Raw genomic sequence first — 20,715 nt, forward strand, 5'->3', positions numbered from 1 at the left:
GCTTTTACAACAAGATCCTAGAAAATGTTCAAAACAAAAGTATTACGTTATTCAAAAGAATTGTTAAAAAACGTTTGTGTGGTAATGGTCACTATAAGATAGATGACTTTCTTAATGATACCACAGATTGAGTACTAAGCGACCGCCCTCAGGCTATAAATAAGTTTAATTGTACAATATTACTTTGTAAACATATTTTTTTGATAAAAAAAGCCCGTTTGGTTTGTTGGCCGCCATTCTTCTCAGGTCTGAGGTATTCGTTTTAGTATGGGTAGTAGTTTTTGACTTTCGATAAGTGATATCACATCCTATTTTTATAAAAAATATTTGATTTTTGTAAATGATTGTCACCTTAACTACGATATGCAGGCGATGGACGAGGCTGAGTGGCGGCAAGTGAGTGGCGTGTCTCAGCAACGCCGCGACAGAGCACCGCCATGAATCTCGTAGCGCACCCGGCACTGGAGTGACGTCACCGCGCTCACCTGTGTGTGAAAGTTCCTTTACATATTATATTTAATCAAGGTATAAATGGTATATTTTATTTCATTTATTTACTTATTATTAATAATAATTACATACATTGTTTTTGATGCATTATATTAATTTACAGTGTAAGTGTCAAAAGCAGAAACAGAGAGGCACCCTTACGGCTGTTACCAATATTCAGTCTATCTCTTACTTGAGATCAAAATCTTAACGATCGTTGACTTTTAAAAATAAACTATTGACTATTATTATAAACTTATCGATGGTAACTTACCTTATCCGTGCACGCTGTCTGTCAATGGAGCGACGTATAGCTTACCAGCAATATAAAGTTTGTATGGAAATTGCAATTCACACGTCCCAATATAAGGCGATAAGAATGACTTGTCGGGTATTGTATTGGGATAGTTTCAGATTATTGACAGCTAATTACTGTTAGTAATTTATCTCCAACTGTAGATAGTATATTGGGAACGGCCGTTAATGTATTAAATTCCTATGGATGGCTCACTAGGTAACCCCGTGCATAGCCAACCAGTATTACCGTATGCTATGTAATTTTATTTAATGTTAAAAATGAATGTAATAGAACTGAAACTAACAATATTTATCTGACTTTAAAATATAACTATCTTATATTAAGGAACTTTATATAATAAATAGTAATAGATAAAGCAAATCTCACGTACTTAAATATTCTAAAATATGGCCCAGTTTTTATTTAAATATCAACAAAATGAAAGTACACATTAGGGCAATCGACCGTGTTAACTGTAGCACCAAACAAAGCGAATTACGTCACGGCTCGGCTTGAAGTTTTTGTTGTTATATTAAATAAATAAAAATGGAATAATTGGAGTTACAGCTTATTCATTTGCTGCAATAGTTTTTTTTTCTGATACCTATATAATAAGTATAGTCTGTCATTGTGCTCATTCATAAATTTGAACATGTTGGAAATACGTTCGTCTATCTTTTAGGGATGATACAGAAGACCCCTTTGATTGTAATACAAATTAAACCTCGTTCGCAAGATATGTTAACCTGTTAAACAGCTGGCTGACATCAATATGCTGTGCTACCCCACATTCACAGGCCTTCAAAAGTAGCAGACAAAAGCACAACAATGTGTTACTGTTTTATGAAACCATTCTCTATGGCAACCAAAACACAGTATGAAATTATTTACTTCTGATTACATACAGAAAAAAAAATGTTATGGAATCAAATTATATTTTATATAATTGTCCAATCCCAACTCTACGCAAATAAAGATTAGGTAAAGTGATATAAACACTAATAGACAAATTAAGTATCCCTGGATAGAATAATAAAACCGAAGTAATTCTTGTAGTATTTTGAAAGATATCAATCACTTGCGCAACCGAATCACCGTACGAAACTACTTTCAAATTTATTTATATGTCAATAAGTATACTAATCAAAGTTACCGACATAGCCCTGATCGTTGCGAAGAAAAGTCCTCGAATGACGACCACGTACTGGAAGATGTAGTGTTTGTAGTATCCCCAGAAGATGGACTGATGATTGGTCAAGATCGCTGGAATAGTTGGATGAGGGCAGCGCTGGACCGATCGTCATGGCGTTCTTTGGGGGAGGACTTACAGCTAAAATGATGATGATGAAGGTATACTGACCGTCAGGATCTCCACTAGATGCGCTGGACAAGGAATGCGCTCTGGTCCGCAGCGCGTTCTCATTGGCACCGTCGCCCTCCCCGCGTGCCCCCTCCCACGCTCCCTCTTCATCGGAGGAGTCCTCGTGTGTATGTCTCGGAGTCTGTCGGTCGCTCACATCAAGAGGGGGCACGCTTTGCTCAAGAGCGACGCCGTCCTCGCGCTCTTCGCTCGGTAAGCGACGACGGACGCCCCAATTGAAATTGTCTGAACTTTCCCCCTAAAAATCAAAATCACTTTCAACAATGTAGGCACTGACCTCTAACAGTAGAGGGCTGGACTGGCGGCTGTCAAAGTACTTTTGTGCCTAAACTAGTAATGACAGCTTCAGTTAACATCGATAGATGTTGGGAAACTACTTACAAAAAAAAATGTTCTTTATAACGTTGATTTTTGAAGTATATTTAACACGGAAAACGAACGAAATTAAATCAAAATGCAAAAATACTTCAGAGTATTGTACGTTTCTTCGCAGTCATTTGTATTTTACGTAAAAATTTGTTCTCTGGACGCTCGCGAGTGGCAACAGTCAAACAGGCACAAAAAAATCTGTCTAACATAAGGAACAGCCTGTCCAGTGGTATTTATACATGTTAGTGTGTGTAGGTCATTGAAATGACACATATGAATGACATTTTTTTTTTTCTTTTTACCAATTACTATCACTTCAGCTTCACTTCAATTTGTAAAATAGCGTTAGGTTAGGTAAGGTATCTGGGAATAGTATATTATAATTATGATACAAGTAGGCTAAGTTGAGACAACCCAAGCCGTCGACTTCGTAAGTCAGCCGAGCTACTCACTTGCTAGGAAAAAACAAACATGTACAGCATTGCAATACAAACAAAATTATGGGAAATGGCGCGAAAGCATTTTTTTGCAAGCGCTAAATGTAAGGTGATTGATTACAGCCTACTTCAAAGTTATAATTTTAATGATAAAATGCATATATTTCACAGCTCGACACAAAATTCATATATTTTTTAATATGAATTATAAATAAGTTGATTATAATAAATATTTTTTGTTACTATTTGTTGTTACTAAAAAAAAGTGCTCTGTCTACTGTCATATAATTTGCAGTTAGGTATTAACTTAACTTTGTAAGGATAATTCTATCAAGCACTAGTGTGTAAGAATATTTTGCACATGTTATAGTTCGGTTCATGGCCTTAAGAACGATAAAATAAGGCTCACTTCACGAGCAAGTGTGTTGTACAGTATTTAATAGCCATCACAATTTGTTTGTCTATAACGTCGTCATAGCTTATCTAAAATAAATAATCGGGATCGTATGCAGTAAGATTGCATGGAGTCATCGACCGTATAACAAATACCTCAATTGCTTGTAAATGTGGTAAGTGTTCGACTTAGCCCAAAAAATTAAGCTGAAGTTTATAATCATCATTATTTGGGATTTTTGGGGTTTATTCGCATAGATATCTCCGATAAAAAAGTGTTGTACTAATTTCAGTAAACTTTAATTTCACAGCTGACAAATTATATCCTTAAAGGCGGGTAACACCGTGCATAGCGGCAATAGTGACTAATTTAAATTATTATTTTGTCACAACTTTATTGGTAAATTGTCGACAGTTGAGACAAAAGATGTTAAGTCTCGCTTGCGCAGTGACTTGACGCCACGGTACGTAATACCTATCTCAGTACAAACACATCTAGCCACTATCATCACCTCCCACCAGTAATGGCTACACTTAGCAAGTATTTAAATGAGAATATAAAAAATACCTCAATACTCTCGCTTTCGTACTCCAAGAAGTCAAAGTCCTTGAAGACTCCGAAGTGATCAGTAGGCGGTGCGCCTCCTGAGGGCTCGTTGCCGGGTGTACCCGACACTTCTTCCAGAGAGGAGGCCATCGAAGACTCGCGCTCTAGCAGTTCCGAGCTCTGGCTGAAGATTACCTGGACAATATCAATAATTAATTAAACTGGTAATAGTTGCTAAATAGTTCTAGATGGAGCATTGCACTTTCTGAACGCTTTACTGTATAGGACATTAAGTTTTCTTAATGATAGTAAGGTACGAGACGAGCAGGACGTTCAGCTGATGGTAACTTATACGCCCTGCCCATTACAATGCAGTGCCGCTCAGGATACTAGCAAAACCCAAAAATTCTGAGCGGCACTACAATTGCGCTCATCACCTTTATACATAAGATGTTAAGTCTCATTTGACTTGCTACGGCACCCTTCAGTCCGAAACAAAATAATAATTTTTTTACTCAAAAAATTACTGCTTCACGGCAGGAGCCACCCACTGGTACTTCAATTTCATTATAATCCTACAGTGGCATAAAAAAGATATAAAATATTGCAATTTTATTCTAAGACGCAAGCAATGCTCCGTCTAGTATCAATGAATGCTTCAACGATTTCCCGACGACAAATTTTTCCGAACTACATTGATACTAACCAGATTATGTAGCGACTAATCTCTTAATTACATGCACTTCTAGTTTCACAGCTTCAAAACAACAGTTCCCGTCTAGCAGCTTTGAGCTATTTGATAATTTACAAGACTCATTACCCTGTATTACAACTAACTACATTGAAGATGTATAAGGAACTGTTTGTATTTACACGATCCGAGCGATAATGCAGACTGATAATGAAGACTTGTTGAGACGTACTCCAAACATCGTATTTATAGTACTTTGTTGACCATAAGTTTGAAATGAAATACCTATACAATAATGTGCCGAATGGTGGCCTTATCACTAAGTGCTGTATTCCTGAAAACCCTAGTCAGAGATGGTGTAATAAATGTTTGACCTCGGTGATCTGATAGGAATTAAGTTGGCTGATTGAATGACAGAAATTTGAAAAGTATAAATTTTGATTTGAAGAAATTTGAGAATGTCAACCAATCAAGTGACATGAGCATTTCATAATTGTCAATAAGTCATAACATAATCAAACCGTGTGCCAAACATTATAGTAGAGTAGCCCAAGCGAGAATTTTGGGATTTATTCGATACCGTCCATATCTCTATATCGTCGTCTGACGCGCTTGAGTATTTCATGGTCACGGTTTCTTTTGCGTTATCCAAAATCGATCATAACTTTTGGTCGCGTCCAAATTGTCAGTCTTTTGACCAATAGGGTAGAAGTTGCTTTTTCCTGTTTTGCCTTCCTTTGATTCCTATTTTCTCCCCTTCGTTTGGCCACCCTCACGAAGAAGACTGATAAATATTTTTCGTTATTAGTAACACGTGGGCGCATACACTATTAATATCTGACGCGCTTGAGTATTTTTCATCTAACCTACACAATAAGTGGCCACGACGCTCGAGAAAATCCCTACTTAATCTCTTGGGCTCCCCTAACATTATAAAAATTGACATTATTTTGTCATAATATGCTTGTCACTTTGTCAGGCGATCCACCAGAAAACTATGATATCTGCTACTACATCCATCCTTTAATTTAAATTGCCCTTACCTGCTAGATAACACTATGTATACATTGTGAAACGCAAATGATGTCTTTATTCGATAGATAAGTAGCAAGTAGCCTATCAGGAACTTTACTTGGATATTTGTGAAACAGGTCCTTACTATAATGTCAATAATACTATCATGTCAAGAAAAAGTTGGATACATACTTTCTTACTTACATAACTAATATTAAAGCCTAGTTGGTAAAAAGCATGTGTATTTACTCTGATCGAAATGTGGTGAAGCTATCTCTATTTTTTTTTTTCTGATATATTGTATAATAATAATATTATTATTATTAAAAATAAATAGTTTATTGAAATGTCTTATGAATATAAAGAAATGGATAACGGCTGATTTTATTACACAAATTGAATTAGGAGCTGTTAAAATTTAATTGTGTGTGTAAAAATGTATGTTTAAAATGAAATATTGAACTATTAGTAAGAGCGATGAATTTAATAGTGTTTAGTAATGCGATATATACGTTTATAGTAATGTGTAATGCATGTGCAGTAGCAAGTGGACACATAAAACAAACCCTTTCAAACATATACCGTGACAAATAGCAATCAGTACTGTACGAAATCACGCGAGTGACGAATGACATTCAAAATGGCGGCAACGTACTAAAAATCGAAAAAGTATATACAAATATATATATACTTTTCAAAAATAATAGAACTAATAACATTACTTGCTAATTTGGCGTAAACGGTAAATTATTAATATTTTTAAAGCATTTATTGCATAAGCGTGTGATACACACACTGTTTGGTTAGAGTGAAATTTATAAGTAATAATAAACTCATCTATGACCACCATTTTAAATAACATTCATAAACAATATTAATTGTGATGTCAAGCTAAAGCACACTTCATACGTGACCCGGCGTCGACCATTTCACGTTTAGCGCTGTGTCGAGAAGCCTTAACATACAGTACACCTTGCAGTTACCTTGGAGCATAGAGTGGTTAACAAATCATCCTGTCATCGCAGCCATGGATAGAAATATACACGTTATTAACGCCCCCACAACGCGCCTAATGACGGCTTTAATTAATTGTTTCATAAAATATGAAATGGGGGGCAAAAACAAACATATCTGTTTTATTAATAAACGCAATTTTAAGTTATTCCAAGTTTAAAATTAAGATAAGTAACAACGAAGGTAAAGACAAAAAGTTTTAAATTTGGAATTACTTTACTTCGCGGTTAACAATAACACAGTGTATGAGCATTAATATAATAGTAAAAATACTTTAGAATAAATTTTATGTTATAAAAGTAATGCCGTCACCGAACGCAACTTAGATATTACACATTCTAACACAAAACTTTTTACAGCATCAATCAAAAGTGATCTTTACACATCAAAAAATAAGGTATAGATTCACTTACAGATGGACTCTTAGGTAGCCCCACGCGCTGCCCGCATGTCGTCAGTAAATTGACAAGACATTCGCGAACTCGACTCTGGAATAAATAAAATTAATAGTTACAATGGCAATAGTCATACAAAATACTTTAATATAATATGACAAAAAAGCAAACAGATCTTCTTAGGTAGAAATTGAAACACGAAGTAAATGGATTCGCTAAGGTAAAACATAGTTTCGTCTTATAAGCATAGGTTTTCTATTTGCATTAAAACTTATTAAAGTAGCTGAGTTTATTCATAGTATCTCTTCATCACGCTTGCCAGTAAGTTGGATCTCTTATTACATCACTTTTCTCTCAGAATCCAAGATATAATAAAACATACGTAACCTTTTCAATAGTTACCAAACCATGTTAATATAACTATACATATATAAGTTATATATGTATACTTCCATAATCATATTTTGTTAATGTTATCGTTGTGTGTATTGCCAAAGAATATCTAATAGCACAAGTACAGAAGGCTCACTCTTCAACCAATCAAAGAAATAGTGACTCTTGCAGCCATACAATAAGGTGCAATTCAGATCGCACAGCACTATTAACCTACATTTTAATTCACCTAGAAGTTGCCTCTCTTTCTATCGAGTCACTTACCTCTTCTGACGACGTTAGGGCTGTCTTCTTTACCTAAAACTGTACCTACCTAGTGTAAGGTCATCTTATACAAATACAAATAGCCCAGTTTTTCTTTTATATAAATAGATATGTAATCGTTATTTTATCAATACCCTTTCGTTGTCAAATCTATAATAGTGGCAGGTATATGACGACATAGTCAACATAGTTTATTTTTCCTTCAAAAAGTAGGTAATATAATAATAAAAATCATTTTAAATAAGATTGTTTCAGCGTCTTTAGGAAGCTTAAAAAGGATAGATTTGGATCGCAGTGATCTTTACTTTACTTTGCTTTTGATATGTTTCTCCATTTTTTAAAGATCGGTCGGATCGGTGAAGTACCTGGCAATACTAAACAATGTCCTTCGCAAAAATAATAAATATCATGGAATCAAACGTGTTTGAATTGATCATTACTGTCGGCTCCCTTATAGCATAATCCCAGAAGTGTAATCACATTTGTAATGTAATGAGTGCAAATTATGTAATTACAATATTAGTAAATAATATGATATTTTTTGATGGATTTAGAAAAGAAGACTGATGGTAATTGATACGCCTTACCCATTACAATGCAGTGCCTTCAGGATTCTTGAAAAACCCGAACATTTGCCCAGTAATTTCACTAGTTACGGCGCCCTCCAGACCGAAACACAGTAATGTTTACAAATTACTGCTACACATCAAGCATCCTTTGCAAAAGAGCCTCCCACTGGTGAAATATATGTTATAGGTGGTATGTATTAATCGAACCTGCGACATCCAAGGTCGTTTCCATCCGCTGGCCATCGCGTCGGCGGGAGACAAAGACAAGGAGCGACGTGGTGACGCGGCGTTATGAGGTGGTGGAGCACTCGACGGCTGGTTCGTCTCCTGCCCCACAACTGTTGACACTGACGCAGATGAAGAACCTGAACAAAGCAACATCTCATAATATGGCTTACTTTAATTTGATACGTGTATTTTTAACAGCCAAGAGCATTGAGCATCTTAATCTATTAAAAAAAGTTCTCGTGTGTTTGTACCAAACTCAACCGAAACGGCTGAATCCATTTGTATGAAATTTTGAGAGGTTTGAAAAACGGCCAATATATATTTTTCATACCCCTTAATGAGAAGGGTGATGCCTAAAAAATATTTTATATTTTTTGACTTTTTTATTTTTATCTTATTGTGATTCAGCATTGAAAAATACATACAACTTCAAATTTTCACACTTGTACGATTAACCCCTGTTTAACGATTTTTATATTATTCTGATCCATCCACAGATCGGCAACATTGTTGCAAGATGGCAATCGAATACAATAATTGTAGCACGATAATTTTATGTATTTGGTAGTCTGAGAATCGGTCGTCATCTATTTTGTATACCCTGAAAGTTTTAATTACTTTAATTGGCAATACAACGTTTACTGGGACACAATTTTTTCTATATAGCTAGCCGTTCCCGCCCGCTTCGCTGGACGAATTTTAAAAGGAAATAAATTAAAATTCAAAAAAAAAATAAGTAGCCATAAAACAAAAATAAAATTTGATAAAAAGAGGATAGAGGATTCACGAAGTAATTTTTGGTGCGGGGAATGGAAAGCAAAACCGTTTAATGATTCACTAGCGATGGGTGCTAAGGGTACCTTTTTCAGGAGTTGATGACACGTTGGATAGCGGGCCAGCACCTGTGCTAGTCTGTGTGCCACCCTTCGGTAAATACTTGCGACCAATCACAGGGGTTTGTGACAAATCAAACGTGAAGTCCATAGTGCGTCCAGGGAGCTCCTGTTGATAAATATTAGTAAATAAAGTACACCGGCCGGTTTTTGATAGCGTTATGATGAAGCTTTGCGATCGGTATGATAATTAACTATAGGATATTTTTTCTCTCGTGTAGCGGATTCTATGAATGCAGTTCAAAATGTTTTTTAAATAAAAATAAAGTTTTCTTTCAGTAAAATGTTACATCTGCAATGATACTTAACGTTAATATTTAATTACGTATAGAAATATGCGTCTTTTTTTCGCATCATTTTGAGTTTTTTTTTAATGCAGTATATACGTGCATACCGGTCAGAAAGGAAGAAAAAGAATGTATTGTTACCTTTTTGCCATAAATAAGTGTATCGAGAGCAGAGGCCGTGTGTTCCCAATGTGGCGGCACCACCAGTGTAGAACACCGGGTCACCACCAATTTCAAGATCTTCATTGCTTCCTTATAGTTGTTACTCTCCTGCTGCTGAATAAATATTTAATGTTTTATCAACTTTATGTACAAACTGTTTAATATTTGTTAACGTATTCAATAGCTAACATTTACTCCTTCAGTAAACGCAGTAAAAAATGAACTCGAATTGGAGAAACCAAGGACAATTATCTAATTCAGAGACTGATTTGTCTTTTTCGAATTACTGGGAATGTCCATCATAAATGATTTTGATGCACTTAAGTGAATTTGCTAGAAACTGTCAAAACCATAATGTTAGCACGAGGAACAGACATAAAGTTATATTCAAATTCAAATATTTTTATTCAAAATAGGATTTAAAATCACTTATTGAACTGCAGCCCGCTGAGTTTGTTGCGCCCGTACTTTTCAGGTCTGAGGCAGTCATTTTGGAATGGGTGGTAGTTTTTGACTTTCAATAAGTGATGTCACATCCTACTTTGAATAAAAATATTTCAATTTGCTGAATTAAAGTTATGTTTGGTAAAATTGTTACTAAAAAATACAATTTAATTCCACTTAATTAATTGATATTGAGATATTGAAAATAAAGTTCTTTTGTGCTTACCTAAATTCCTCTTAGGTGGTTTTGCTTATTTTTTCCTTTTACTTTAAGTCATAAATACGTTAAGCCTCACCCATAGAATATCTACTGAATGCATGTTCATTAAAATATTACAATTTCATTTTGGTTTTATGGATTTTATTACTTGTCCAATGAACATACATTAGTTCAGGTTAAATCAAAATATAACGTCGCGTTTATATTTTGCAATATTATGAATTTTACAAGACTGATAAAATGCATTTACTTTTATCTCTTGGTCTTTAACATGTTTTTCATAGTTCAAAAAAGTTCAGTTAAAATGACACAGAATAATTATGAATATAATAAAGGTGCTAATTATTAACATATCTATCAATGTCACCTGTCAAATGTGGCGTGTTAGACTGCACGAACGAATGCCGAAACCAACAATTGAGGTTTTGTGTACTCACATCGATAAACTTCGCGACAGCTCTCAAGAGGTCTGCGTTGACTTGCGGCGCGTTCAGCTCCACGTAGTACAGCATGCAATGGAGAATTGATAATACAGGGAGTTGCAGATTCACAGCGCCCTGAAATACAAAATAATTAAAAATTGCTATATTATTTGACTGATTTATGTCCATACCAATCATGCCTGTATCCAAGTTTTGTATGTGAAGTGGAGCTTTAAATAATATAATGCCGAAAAGTACACTCTGTTCTTCACAGTCAATCATTGATTCGCTATGCCGTCGGAATTTACACATTCCGAGCACCTGAATCACAGCTTTTTTAAAATGACTGAAGAAGATACAAGAATCTCACTGGTTACGCAATATCAACAAACAGCTTTGTTACATTGTGGTATTTTAAGAATTAGTTAGTTACTTCTAACGTCTATCCTAACATTACCGCCTAACAAGTGGGTCCTATATCGTTTATCGCTTATAAAGGAAACGAACGAATTATAAGCCTTGCCTTATATCAGCGTTCGGCTAATCAACTTATCTTTAACCACATTTACGATAAGGAGTGTTCGAAGCAAAAAACTTTATTCTCTCTGTATGTATGGTGTTCCTTCCCAATACGGTTTACAAGGAACTTTCTTCCACGTACTACCAAACTGTAGAATTAGCTTATCTGCCATATTTTAATTAATTTCTTATCTTAATTACCATCAAAGCACACCGTCGGAGATTCACTTACTAGCCGAGCCGCTATATTCTGGGTAGCCAAAAACCGACAACGCATCTGTGATTCTTCTGCTGGTGCGAGATTTCTCTTGCCACCAGGTGATCTTCAAGTAGTTCGTTCGTTGGTCTTATAATATGAAAGAGTACGGTTTGTGATTTGTTTCTTGCTTTACCTTCTCCAGTACTTCTACGAGGAATGCTATCATCTGCAGGGAAAGATGCGAGTAGGTGTCCCACAGATATTTGACGACGCATTTGGTCCACTGGAAACTCTCCTTGCTGAATGTCCTCCTGGAGTACAGGGTCATCACTGTGCCAAGATTCTCCAGTTTCTTGCTCTTCTCAGCTGTGAACTGTTCAATAAATTGTTTTAGAACATATAATAGCTGTGTCATGCCTTATTATTATAGCTGTCTACCTGCGTGCAATAAATACCTACTGTTTTGTTACCTAGCGCTTTAGTAGATCAGGAGATTTGCACGTTCAAAGAAACAAACAAAATATTTTATAAATATTCAGCTTTATAATGTAAGGACCGATACGTAATTACATATGATTTTGGAAACTAAATACAGAACGGAATACAAACACTAGATAATATATTTTTCTTTTTTATTTTCTTATAATATAACATGTTCTCATCGTTCTCACGTTCTCACGTCGTGGAGATCTTCGGGGGAGGCCTTTGTCCACCAGTGGACATCTTCCGATTGAAATGATGATGAAATTAATTACCTGTGCGATATGACATGCGGCGCGCACGCATAGTTCATTCGCGTCCTCGTAGTGCAGTAACATGTAGGGTAGGAGTGCCAGTACCGTCATGGGGAAAGCTAGTGACTGAGTAGGGTCGATCACAGGCAGCTCCAGAAGTGGGATCATATCCACTAACACGCCTACTACAGGTTCGTAGGTATTGGGATGTGTACAACCCTGAAATTATTAATGATTAATAATTATCAGTGAAAGATTTTTAATTATTTGTAACACATCATTAGACTTAATATAATATACTGTATATATACTTTATTTCAATCGAACATTAGTTTGAAAGACTTTATAAATATCACGGCAATCAAAGGGGCGAGGGGCTTTTTCATCAATTTAAAAATAAAATTAAAGACATTAAGTTTTACCAAGAACTCATTCGATGTAAGTATCGCTTTTTTTTGTTATTGACATTGACATACCCTGGTAGCGCTTTGAATCATTGTTATGATTAGTTATTTTTAATTTAAGTTGTTTAAAAAAATTATAAGTACCGCTGAGTTTCTTGCTTTCATTGAGATGATTGAGGCCTGAAGCATTTCTTTTTCAGGTGGGTCGAATTTGACATAAAATATAATTTAATTAGATTATAATTTAAAAATAAAGCACTGAAATAGGAACTAGAAAATAGCTTCGCTACTGCTTCAAGGTTTGACAAGATTACAGGTGCATTCCCAGATACGAAGACAGATATGAGCAGCACCGATGAAGTTATCAAAAAGCGCTCTGTGCGATCCACTTATTCCAATAGTGCGATTCTACTACTTTTATGTAGTCAGGTCTTCGGATTCGCCTCGTGCCTACCAAATGTTACGCGTAGGAATTGCTAACTTGTGGCCCTTTGACAAAGGATGTTCAATTAGAATCAACTTCAATTAATTTGTTATAAAGACCTTGAGTAATAGAACATGCAGCGAGGTTGGTGATTGTGGGGCGTGGACTTGCGTACGGTCGAGTCGTTCCCGCGCGTCTGGTCGGTCGAGCGGTAAGCGCGACATTACACGCGACAGGAGCCGTACACCCAGCAGAAACTCGTGCTCGTAGTCTGACTCCAGCAAAGAGGCGCCCACCCAGAATACCGTCGCCAGGATCGTTAGCTTGTCGTCCTGATACATCATTATCTTTTATCTATACCCATGCTTTAAGTCCTCTATTAAAGATTCTAAAACAGTTAGCTTATTGCCAACATTAAAACACCCAATGTCCTAACAACCATTACATCATCCAAACGAGTGTTGTAATGAAATTCATTACAACATAACAACACTCATTTGGAAGAAGTAATGGTTACTAGGACGGGTTATTTCAATTTTAGTAGTAAGCTAACTGTTTCAGAATCTTTAATAGAGGATTCATATTATTATTGGTGTGGATAAAGTTTTGTATGCAACTGTTGATTATTAGGTATTAAAACACTCATGTGATACTATTTTCACACTCGGCTTTGCCTCGTGTGATAAACCCACATTCGTGTTTTAATACCTAATTATCAACAGTTGCATAAATAACTATAACTTAACAACTACCAAATATATTATAATAATTTTCCAGAGTAGTATCTCAATTGGTTAAAACTTTGCATAGGTCGTATAATTTTTATCTTCATCTCAACATATTGATATTATTGTATGTCAAAATCAGGATTTTAGTATTGAAATATTTCGTGTGTATAATAAAAATGATTTCACATTGTATTTCGGTATTTCCCTTGTATGTTATCATTAATATTACGCCCTGTTGAATGGTGTCTAATTTTTTAATCTATTCAATATCCAAATTTTACCAGTCTGTATTTACTTTTCTTTTAGTTATAGTGAGTTTGTATCTATGAGTTTCACTTTTAATTGAACGGTTTACATATGACTGTCATTATGTTGTTAGCATGCTTGCTGTACGTGTTAATTCTTGAATTATCTCGTTGAATTGCCACTGATGATAGTTAGACCAATGATAGCTGTGGCAAGTGTTATCTCTATGGAGATAATAATTTCAAGATATATTTGAATATTTCAAATAATATTAATATTTAATTGCAAAAATTAAAACGCATACTTATCTGGCTAAGTAATTACGCTTTCACCAAAATGCATATGTGATAAGCATTCATATATTAAAAACAGTGGTAGTTATAAATTTAATTACGGTTATGTAGTGGATTTTTATGTCTAGTACGTCTACTATGGTGCAGATGACACTAAGATTTTCGTATTCGTACTGTAGATAGTAAATACTAATGGCAAAGAATGTATTATATATTGCTACGTTTTGAAGAAATTTGAAGCTACTGCGAAAAATGACAGCGATAATACATCACAAGGCAGAATAGATCGGAATAGTTCTGAATAAGACATGTACGCATACTTATATTCTAAGCGTGCACAGTCTACGAGTTAGTATGGAAACAGAACAGTCATAGCGCGCTACGATGTAAAATGGTAACATAATGGTTTTGAGAATTTAGGTATTTAACCAAAGGGAGCACGAAATTTGTAAGGGAGCGGATGGTTAAAAAGTAAAATTATTAGGCCGGTCACATACAAAAATTAAAATTATCATCAATAATAGATAACGCATAAAACAAAAATGTGAAATTCTCGTCATTTTTATATTACACCCAAACCACGGGGAGAGTTTCAAAATATATTGTGACCAATTTCATCAAACCCTTATTTCAATTATGTAAAACAAAACATTATGGAACATGAATCATCTTTTTCTAATTTAAAAAAAAAAAAAAACGAAATTTATGATGGACTTAGTTGGTTAAATAATAATTGAGTGTAGCCATACAAATAATTTATACTAAGAATATCGCCGAGTTCGTTACCGTTAAGGATCCCCCAGACGGTCAAACACTTTTTCACGTTCAAACTTTTATCAAATTATTTGATTAATTATATTATTTATGTTTTGTGTCTATTACAAATATCTAACACACACGCATGTAAAGACAGGATCAAACGGAAGCGTTTATTCAAACTCGTCGAGACTATGTTCAAAACACGCTTGACAGTCTCGGGGGCTCAGCACGGTTTCGGCACGCCAAGATATCGATGAAACAGTGCATTTCGAACAAAAATAATAATTATCAACTTGCTTACCTGAAGCTGCAGGATAAAAACTGTTCAATTAGACAACCAAATCTTTTATATATACAATACAGTTGTTCAACATAGAATAAACGAAAATTCTAAAATTATATTATCTAGAATCATCAACTGAATAAATTGCAGTGTTTATTGGTTGATATGTTGGCAATTAATTATATACCAGTGAGCAGGCAGAGTAACCGAACCCATATAATGTACCCTTGTGACAAATTTAAACGTATTCCATTACTTTAAATTACAATTTAAAAGTAAACTACAACAAATTTTTAATATAAGTCAACTCAATATTTTCGTATGTCTGTTTAGGAAACGCGGTATATTTATTTATACCTTGTTGAATTTTTTTAAATATACATAATTGCGGTCTGGCTAACATAATATACTTAAAAAAATTGACAAAGGTATATCTTTATATATATAATTAGTAATAAGTGGATTCGGGGATGGTTTAGATTCACAATTGAACTACTTCCTATAAGGCTGGTCCGATTTTGATGATTTTTTTGTGTGTGCCAATGAATTTGAGAATGGTTTAGATTGTCAATTCTGTCCATATATAAATCTCCTGCCCTTGTGTATGTATGTCAGTGAGCAACTCCTACCGGCTGGACCAATTTTTCAAATTTAAGACGTGTGTATAGGACATCTGTCGGGTCCGCTAGTATTGTATATAATATATAACCAAGACTGTGCTATGAAGGTTACAGCCGCGGACACAACACACAAGCGAACACGATATGTGTTGACTGAATGACTTAAAACTTTTTTTGGGCATACGCCCAATAGGGGGTAATGGGTATACACCCATACTTATCTATTCAATAAATATTAACAAATTTTGCCTCCATCTACCCCATAATATTAATATCTGGGATTAAACAACCGAGCTTTATGCGAGAAACTTCTTGCACAGCCACTTTGTTGAATCAATTACCGGCTGCAGTTTTACCGAAGCGATTCGATTAAGTGACCCTCAGGATTAGAACATATTTAAAGGCCTCTCTTGCATCTCTTTACCCCTGGTGTAGCGGATATCAATGGGTATTAACTTCACATAACAGGAGCCTATTACCCGTTTGCCCATCTTATAAAAAATACCGTTTCTATCATCGTCTAAAATGATACGCACAGACTCTTTAAATCAATAGACATTACATTCAATCTGCAACAAAAATGGTTTCGCCCTGAGAACGATTGGGTAAACATAAACTTATTATGCCTACTACTGGGCTTAGTCGAGGTAGTAAGTCTTTTGTGGGGCAATGTATATGCTTTTACAACATGAGCCCAGAAATAGTTTAAAATAAATTATACGCAATTCAAAAGAATTGTTAAAAGCAGTTTATGTGGTCGGGTACAATCACATCAATGACTTTCTTAATGATAGGTACCACAAATTGGGAATGGAGCGACCCCCGTTAGGCTACTAAAATTACAAATTTGACTGTATCGAAATTTTATTTAAAATGAAGCCGGCTGAGTTTCTTGCGTCCGTTCTTCTCAGTTCTGAGCAATTAATTCCCCAATAGGTGGTAATTTTTGACTTTTGATTTGATATGATAAATGATTTCATGTCATTAAACCGTGTCTCTCATAGTATAAAAGACATGTATACCTGAGTAGCCGTGTCACCCAGCAGTTTGAGAGATTGCGCAGATCTCGATCGGCACAGATTCGAACAACCGCCTTTCGCCGCCTCACTGCAAGGACGCGTTCGACTTTCTGTTGTAAATAAAATTCATTGTTAATGCTATTAAAAATCAATTTAAAAGAAATAAAATTAACCATTTTAACGCCTACTTTGAAATATACATATTATTATACATTATGCAAGGTAATGATGAGAACCATCATGGTCGCTCAGAGAGCAATGTACAGGGCTATGTTCGGAGTTTCCCTGCAGAAATGAGGAGATCGGTAGGAGAACCAAAGTCACCATCATAGCCCAGATGATTGTGACACTGATGTGGCAGTGGATAGGGCATTTCATTACATTTTTTCTTAATTACAGTTATTTTTCTGATTTTTGATGTTGAAATTGCTTCAATTTGACGGACAGATGGCCGTTGGGAAAGTAAAGTCCTCAAATAGCGACCACGTACCGGAAGACGCAGAGTTGGTATATCCCTCATAAGGTGGACCGATGATCTGGTCAAGATCGCCGGAATACGTTGGACGAGGACAGTGCAGGACTGATCGTCATGGAAATATTTGAGGAGTAACTTTGTCCAGCAGTGGACGTCTTTCGACCGATACGATGATGATGATTATTCAATGCAAGGTGATGCTTTTTGATAATGGTAATTGATACGCCTTGTCCATTACAATGCAATGCTACTTAGGATTCTTGAAAAACCCTAAACATTCTGAGCGGCACTACAATTGAGATCGTCACAGACATGATATGTAAAGTCTCATTTGCCTAGTAATTTCACTAGCTACGGCGCCCTTCAGACCGAAACAATAATGTTTACACATTACTGCTTCACGGCAGAAATAGGTGCCGTTGTGGTACCCATGATCTAGCCAGCATCCTGTGCAAAAAAGCCTCATTCTCAGTAATGAAGTATTACCATGGGATTGTCTGTCAGAAGAGGAAGATGGTGGCGCGTTGCTCTTCCTCACGCAGTATGACACCGAGTAGCTGGTGCTCCGTGTGTGGTTGTTCACACAGCCCACGCATACACCGGGAGATCGCTTTCCTGAAACACAAACTCTACATTGTTCACCAACGGTAGAAAATGGGCGATAGGGTGCCCGTGTGTAGGCACGAATCACAATATCAATATCACAATACTTCTTCTGACGACGGTAGGGTTGTCTTCTTTAAAAAAATAATTAAATCTGAATATTTATTCATTTAATACTTAAACATTAAATAAGTTCTGACATTTCAAAGTAAAACCTGACCTAGCAAACCTAATGTCTACATTACATACAAGAGACATTTATAATAACAAAAATAAAGCATACTTAACTTACTAGGTACATAAATATCTACTTCACATAGGTACCTACTGAAATGCGTAGCAATAGGTAAAAAAACTGTTCGTACTTATTATAAGGTCATCTTATAAAAATATCTGAGCAATGTGAGTCCCTACTAAATAGCCCCGCTAGCGTGGCCGCCACGCGTACTTACCATTTCAATACCTTAATGGAGAGTGAGACAGTTTCAATTGCCAAGAATACTCATGGGCAACTGATGAGTGGAGAGCACTTTTACTATCATACGTTATTCTAACTTTAATATGGATATTATATTATAATACTCACCAGCATTATAAACGTTGCCATTTGTCGGTTGTCCCTCTTTATTGTTCAGGTTTGGCGTCGATTTGAAGATATCCCTCATATAGTCCAGCGGTCTGAAGTTAGACTCAAGTGAATCGACAGCAGCCTCGAGCGTCAGGAGTAACTCGGTGACGTAGCCTTGCATATCTTCACCCTGTTCCGCGACTGTCTCCACCAGACGAGACAGAATGTCGGACACCATCCGACCAGTCATCGCTACACCGATGAAGCGAAATACCTAAAGGGCATTAAAGGGACGTATAGGCAAAATTTCTAAAGGAGATAGAGCGAGATAGAAAAGGAAAACGAATCTGTTATTTCTGTTACCCATTTTCACTTAGTTTTAGCCCTGTGCTTTCCCGGGGCATAAAAAGAATAGGGAGGTTTCGTAAGAGGCGACTAAGGGCATTTCCCAGTGGGAGGCTCTTTTGCAAAAGATGCCGGCTAGATTATGGGTACCACAACAGCGCCCTTTTCTGGCGAGAAGCAATAATGAGTAAACATTATTGTGTTTCAGTCTGAAGGGCACCGTTGAAATTACTGGGCAATTGAGACTTAACAACTTATGTCTCAAGGTGATGTGCGCAATTGTAGTGCCACTCAAAATTTTTGGGTATTTCAAGATTCCTGAGTATTGTAATGGGCAAGGCGTATCAATTACCATCAGCGGAACCTCGTGCTCGTTTCGTCATTTTTTTTTGTGGACGCGGAATTTTAATGACGTCTAGATTTTTAATATATCAATCGGTAATTTCGGTTTTCAATGCTTCTAATATGACAAATTGCGTCACATATATTTCTAATCTCATTACCGTCGTCATTTTCGTATATAATCAAACTCAATGACAAATGATTAATCTGTGATTTATTATTTTTTTTTGCAGCTGCATATTTACCTGCAGTGATCGTCCCGCATAGTGCCTGGAAGGACAAGAAAGTCCCAACTGTAGGGCTGTCTGGGCCCACCGCTCTGATATCAGCGCGTGTGGCAACGACTCGCGGAATATGCGCAGCACGTGACGCAGCAGTGTCGCCATCTGCTGGCAGCTTCGCAGCGACCAAACTAGGAATACGTAATATGTTATTAAAATAAAATTCTCGTGTCGCGGTGTTTGTTACCAAACTCATCCGAAACGACTCAACCGATTTAATGAAATTGTGTATCGGATAGGTGTGTGAATCGCCTAACATCTATTTTTCATACTCCTCAATGAAAAGAGTGACCGAACCCCTAAATACTTTCTTTTATTTTTTCGACAATTATTTTATTTTATTATGATTCAGCTTTGAAAAATATATACAAATTAAAAATTCTGTTTTTAAATCACATTTTTATACTCTGTTCCATCCACAGATCCGCAAAAGTTGCAAGATGGCAATCGAATACAATTATTGTAGTACGATATAATATTTGGTAGGTCTGAAAATCAGTCATGTATTTTATTATACCCCAAGAATCCAGTTTTACACTAAAATAAAATATTAAAATTTAAATGTAGAAGTCCAAGTCAGCTCGATTTAAATTTAAGTACAATTTAAAACTATAATAAAGTGGATATTCTATGATTAATTGCGAAATTCTTTATCTCGATAATGTTAAATGAGTAAGTGTTATGATACATAAATTTTATTTTTACTGGCGAAATAATCACCTTAAATCTTGGTAGATATGGTTACCATAGGTATACATATATATATGGTATGGTTACCATAGTCAGTTTTTTTATCGAAGTAAACAATAAAGCGACTCTTTTTTATTCAAAATATATTAATTGTAGAAGGCTCTTCATGAAACACTTCATAATACGTCCTATGAAGATACAGAAAAATTTCTAATAGTGTTAAAATAAACATTATCTATATCTTGTTTGTACTAGTTAATACTCATTACATTG

The 20,715-nt window shown here is 35.7% G+C and overlaps 1 protein-coding gene across 1 annotated transcript in view; it reads right to left on the reverse strand.

Moving 5' to 3' along the window:
- The window catches only part of LOC126978281 (protein furry), a 166,547-nt gene that overhangs the window by 9,973 nt on the left and 135,859 nt on the right, over positions 1–20,715 (reverse strand). Inside the window, exons 38-52 of the mRNA XM_050827028.1 lie at positions 19,717–19,883; positions 18,803–19,058; positions 18,100–18,228; positions 17,142–17,248; positions 13,310–13,522; positions 12,384–12,581; positions 11,822–12,001; positions 10,926–11,045; positions 9,804–9,938; positions 9,343–9,484; positions 8,462–8,619; positions 7,047–7,121; positions 3,936–4,109; positions 2,148–2,406; positions 352–485 (exon numbers count right to left, since the gene is read on the reverse strand). Coding sequence (XP_050682985.1) covers positions 352–485; positions 2,148–2,406; positions 3,936–4,109; positions 7,047–7,121; positions 8,462–8,619; positions 9,343–9,484; positions 9,804–9,938; positions 10,926–11,045; positions 11,822–12,001; positions 12,384–12,581; positions 13,310–13,522; positions 17,142–17,248; positions 18,100–18,228; positions 18,803–19,058; positions 19,717–19,883 — 2,447 coding nt within the window. The remainder of the gene's footprint in view (positions 1–351; positions 486–2,147; positions 2,407–3,935; positions 4,110–7,046; positions 7,122–8,461; positions 8,620–9,342; positions 9,485–9,803; positions 9,939–10,925; positions 11,046–11,821; positions 12,002–12,383; positions 12,582–13,309; positions 13,523–17,141; positions 17,249–18,099; positions 18,229–18,802; positions 19,059–19,716; positions 19,884–20,715) is intronic.

Source organism: Leptidea sinapis, chromosome Z (genome assembly GCF_905404315.1).
Source record: "Leptidea sinapis chromosome Z, ilLepSina1.1, whole genome shotgun sequence".
In the NCBI taxonomy this organism is placed as follows: Eukaryota; Metazoa; Arthropoda; class Insecta; order Lepidoptera; family Pieridae; genus Leptidea; species Leptidea sinapis.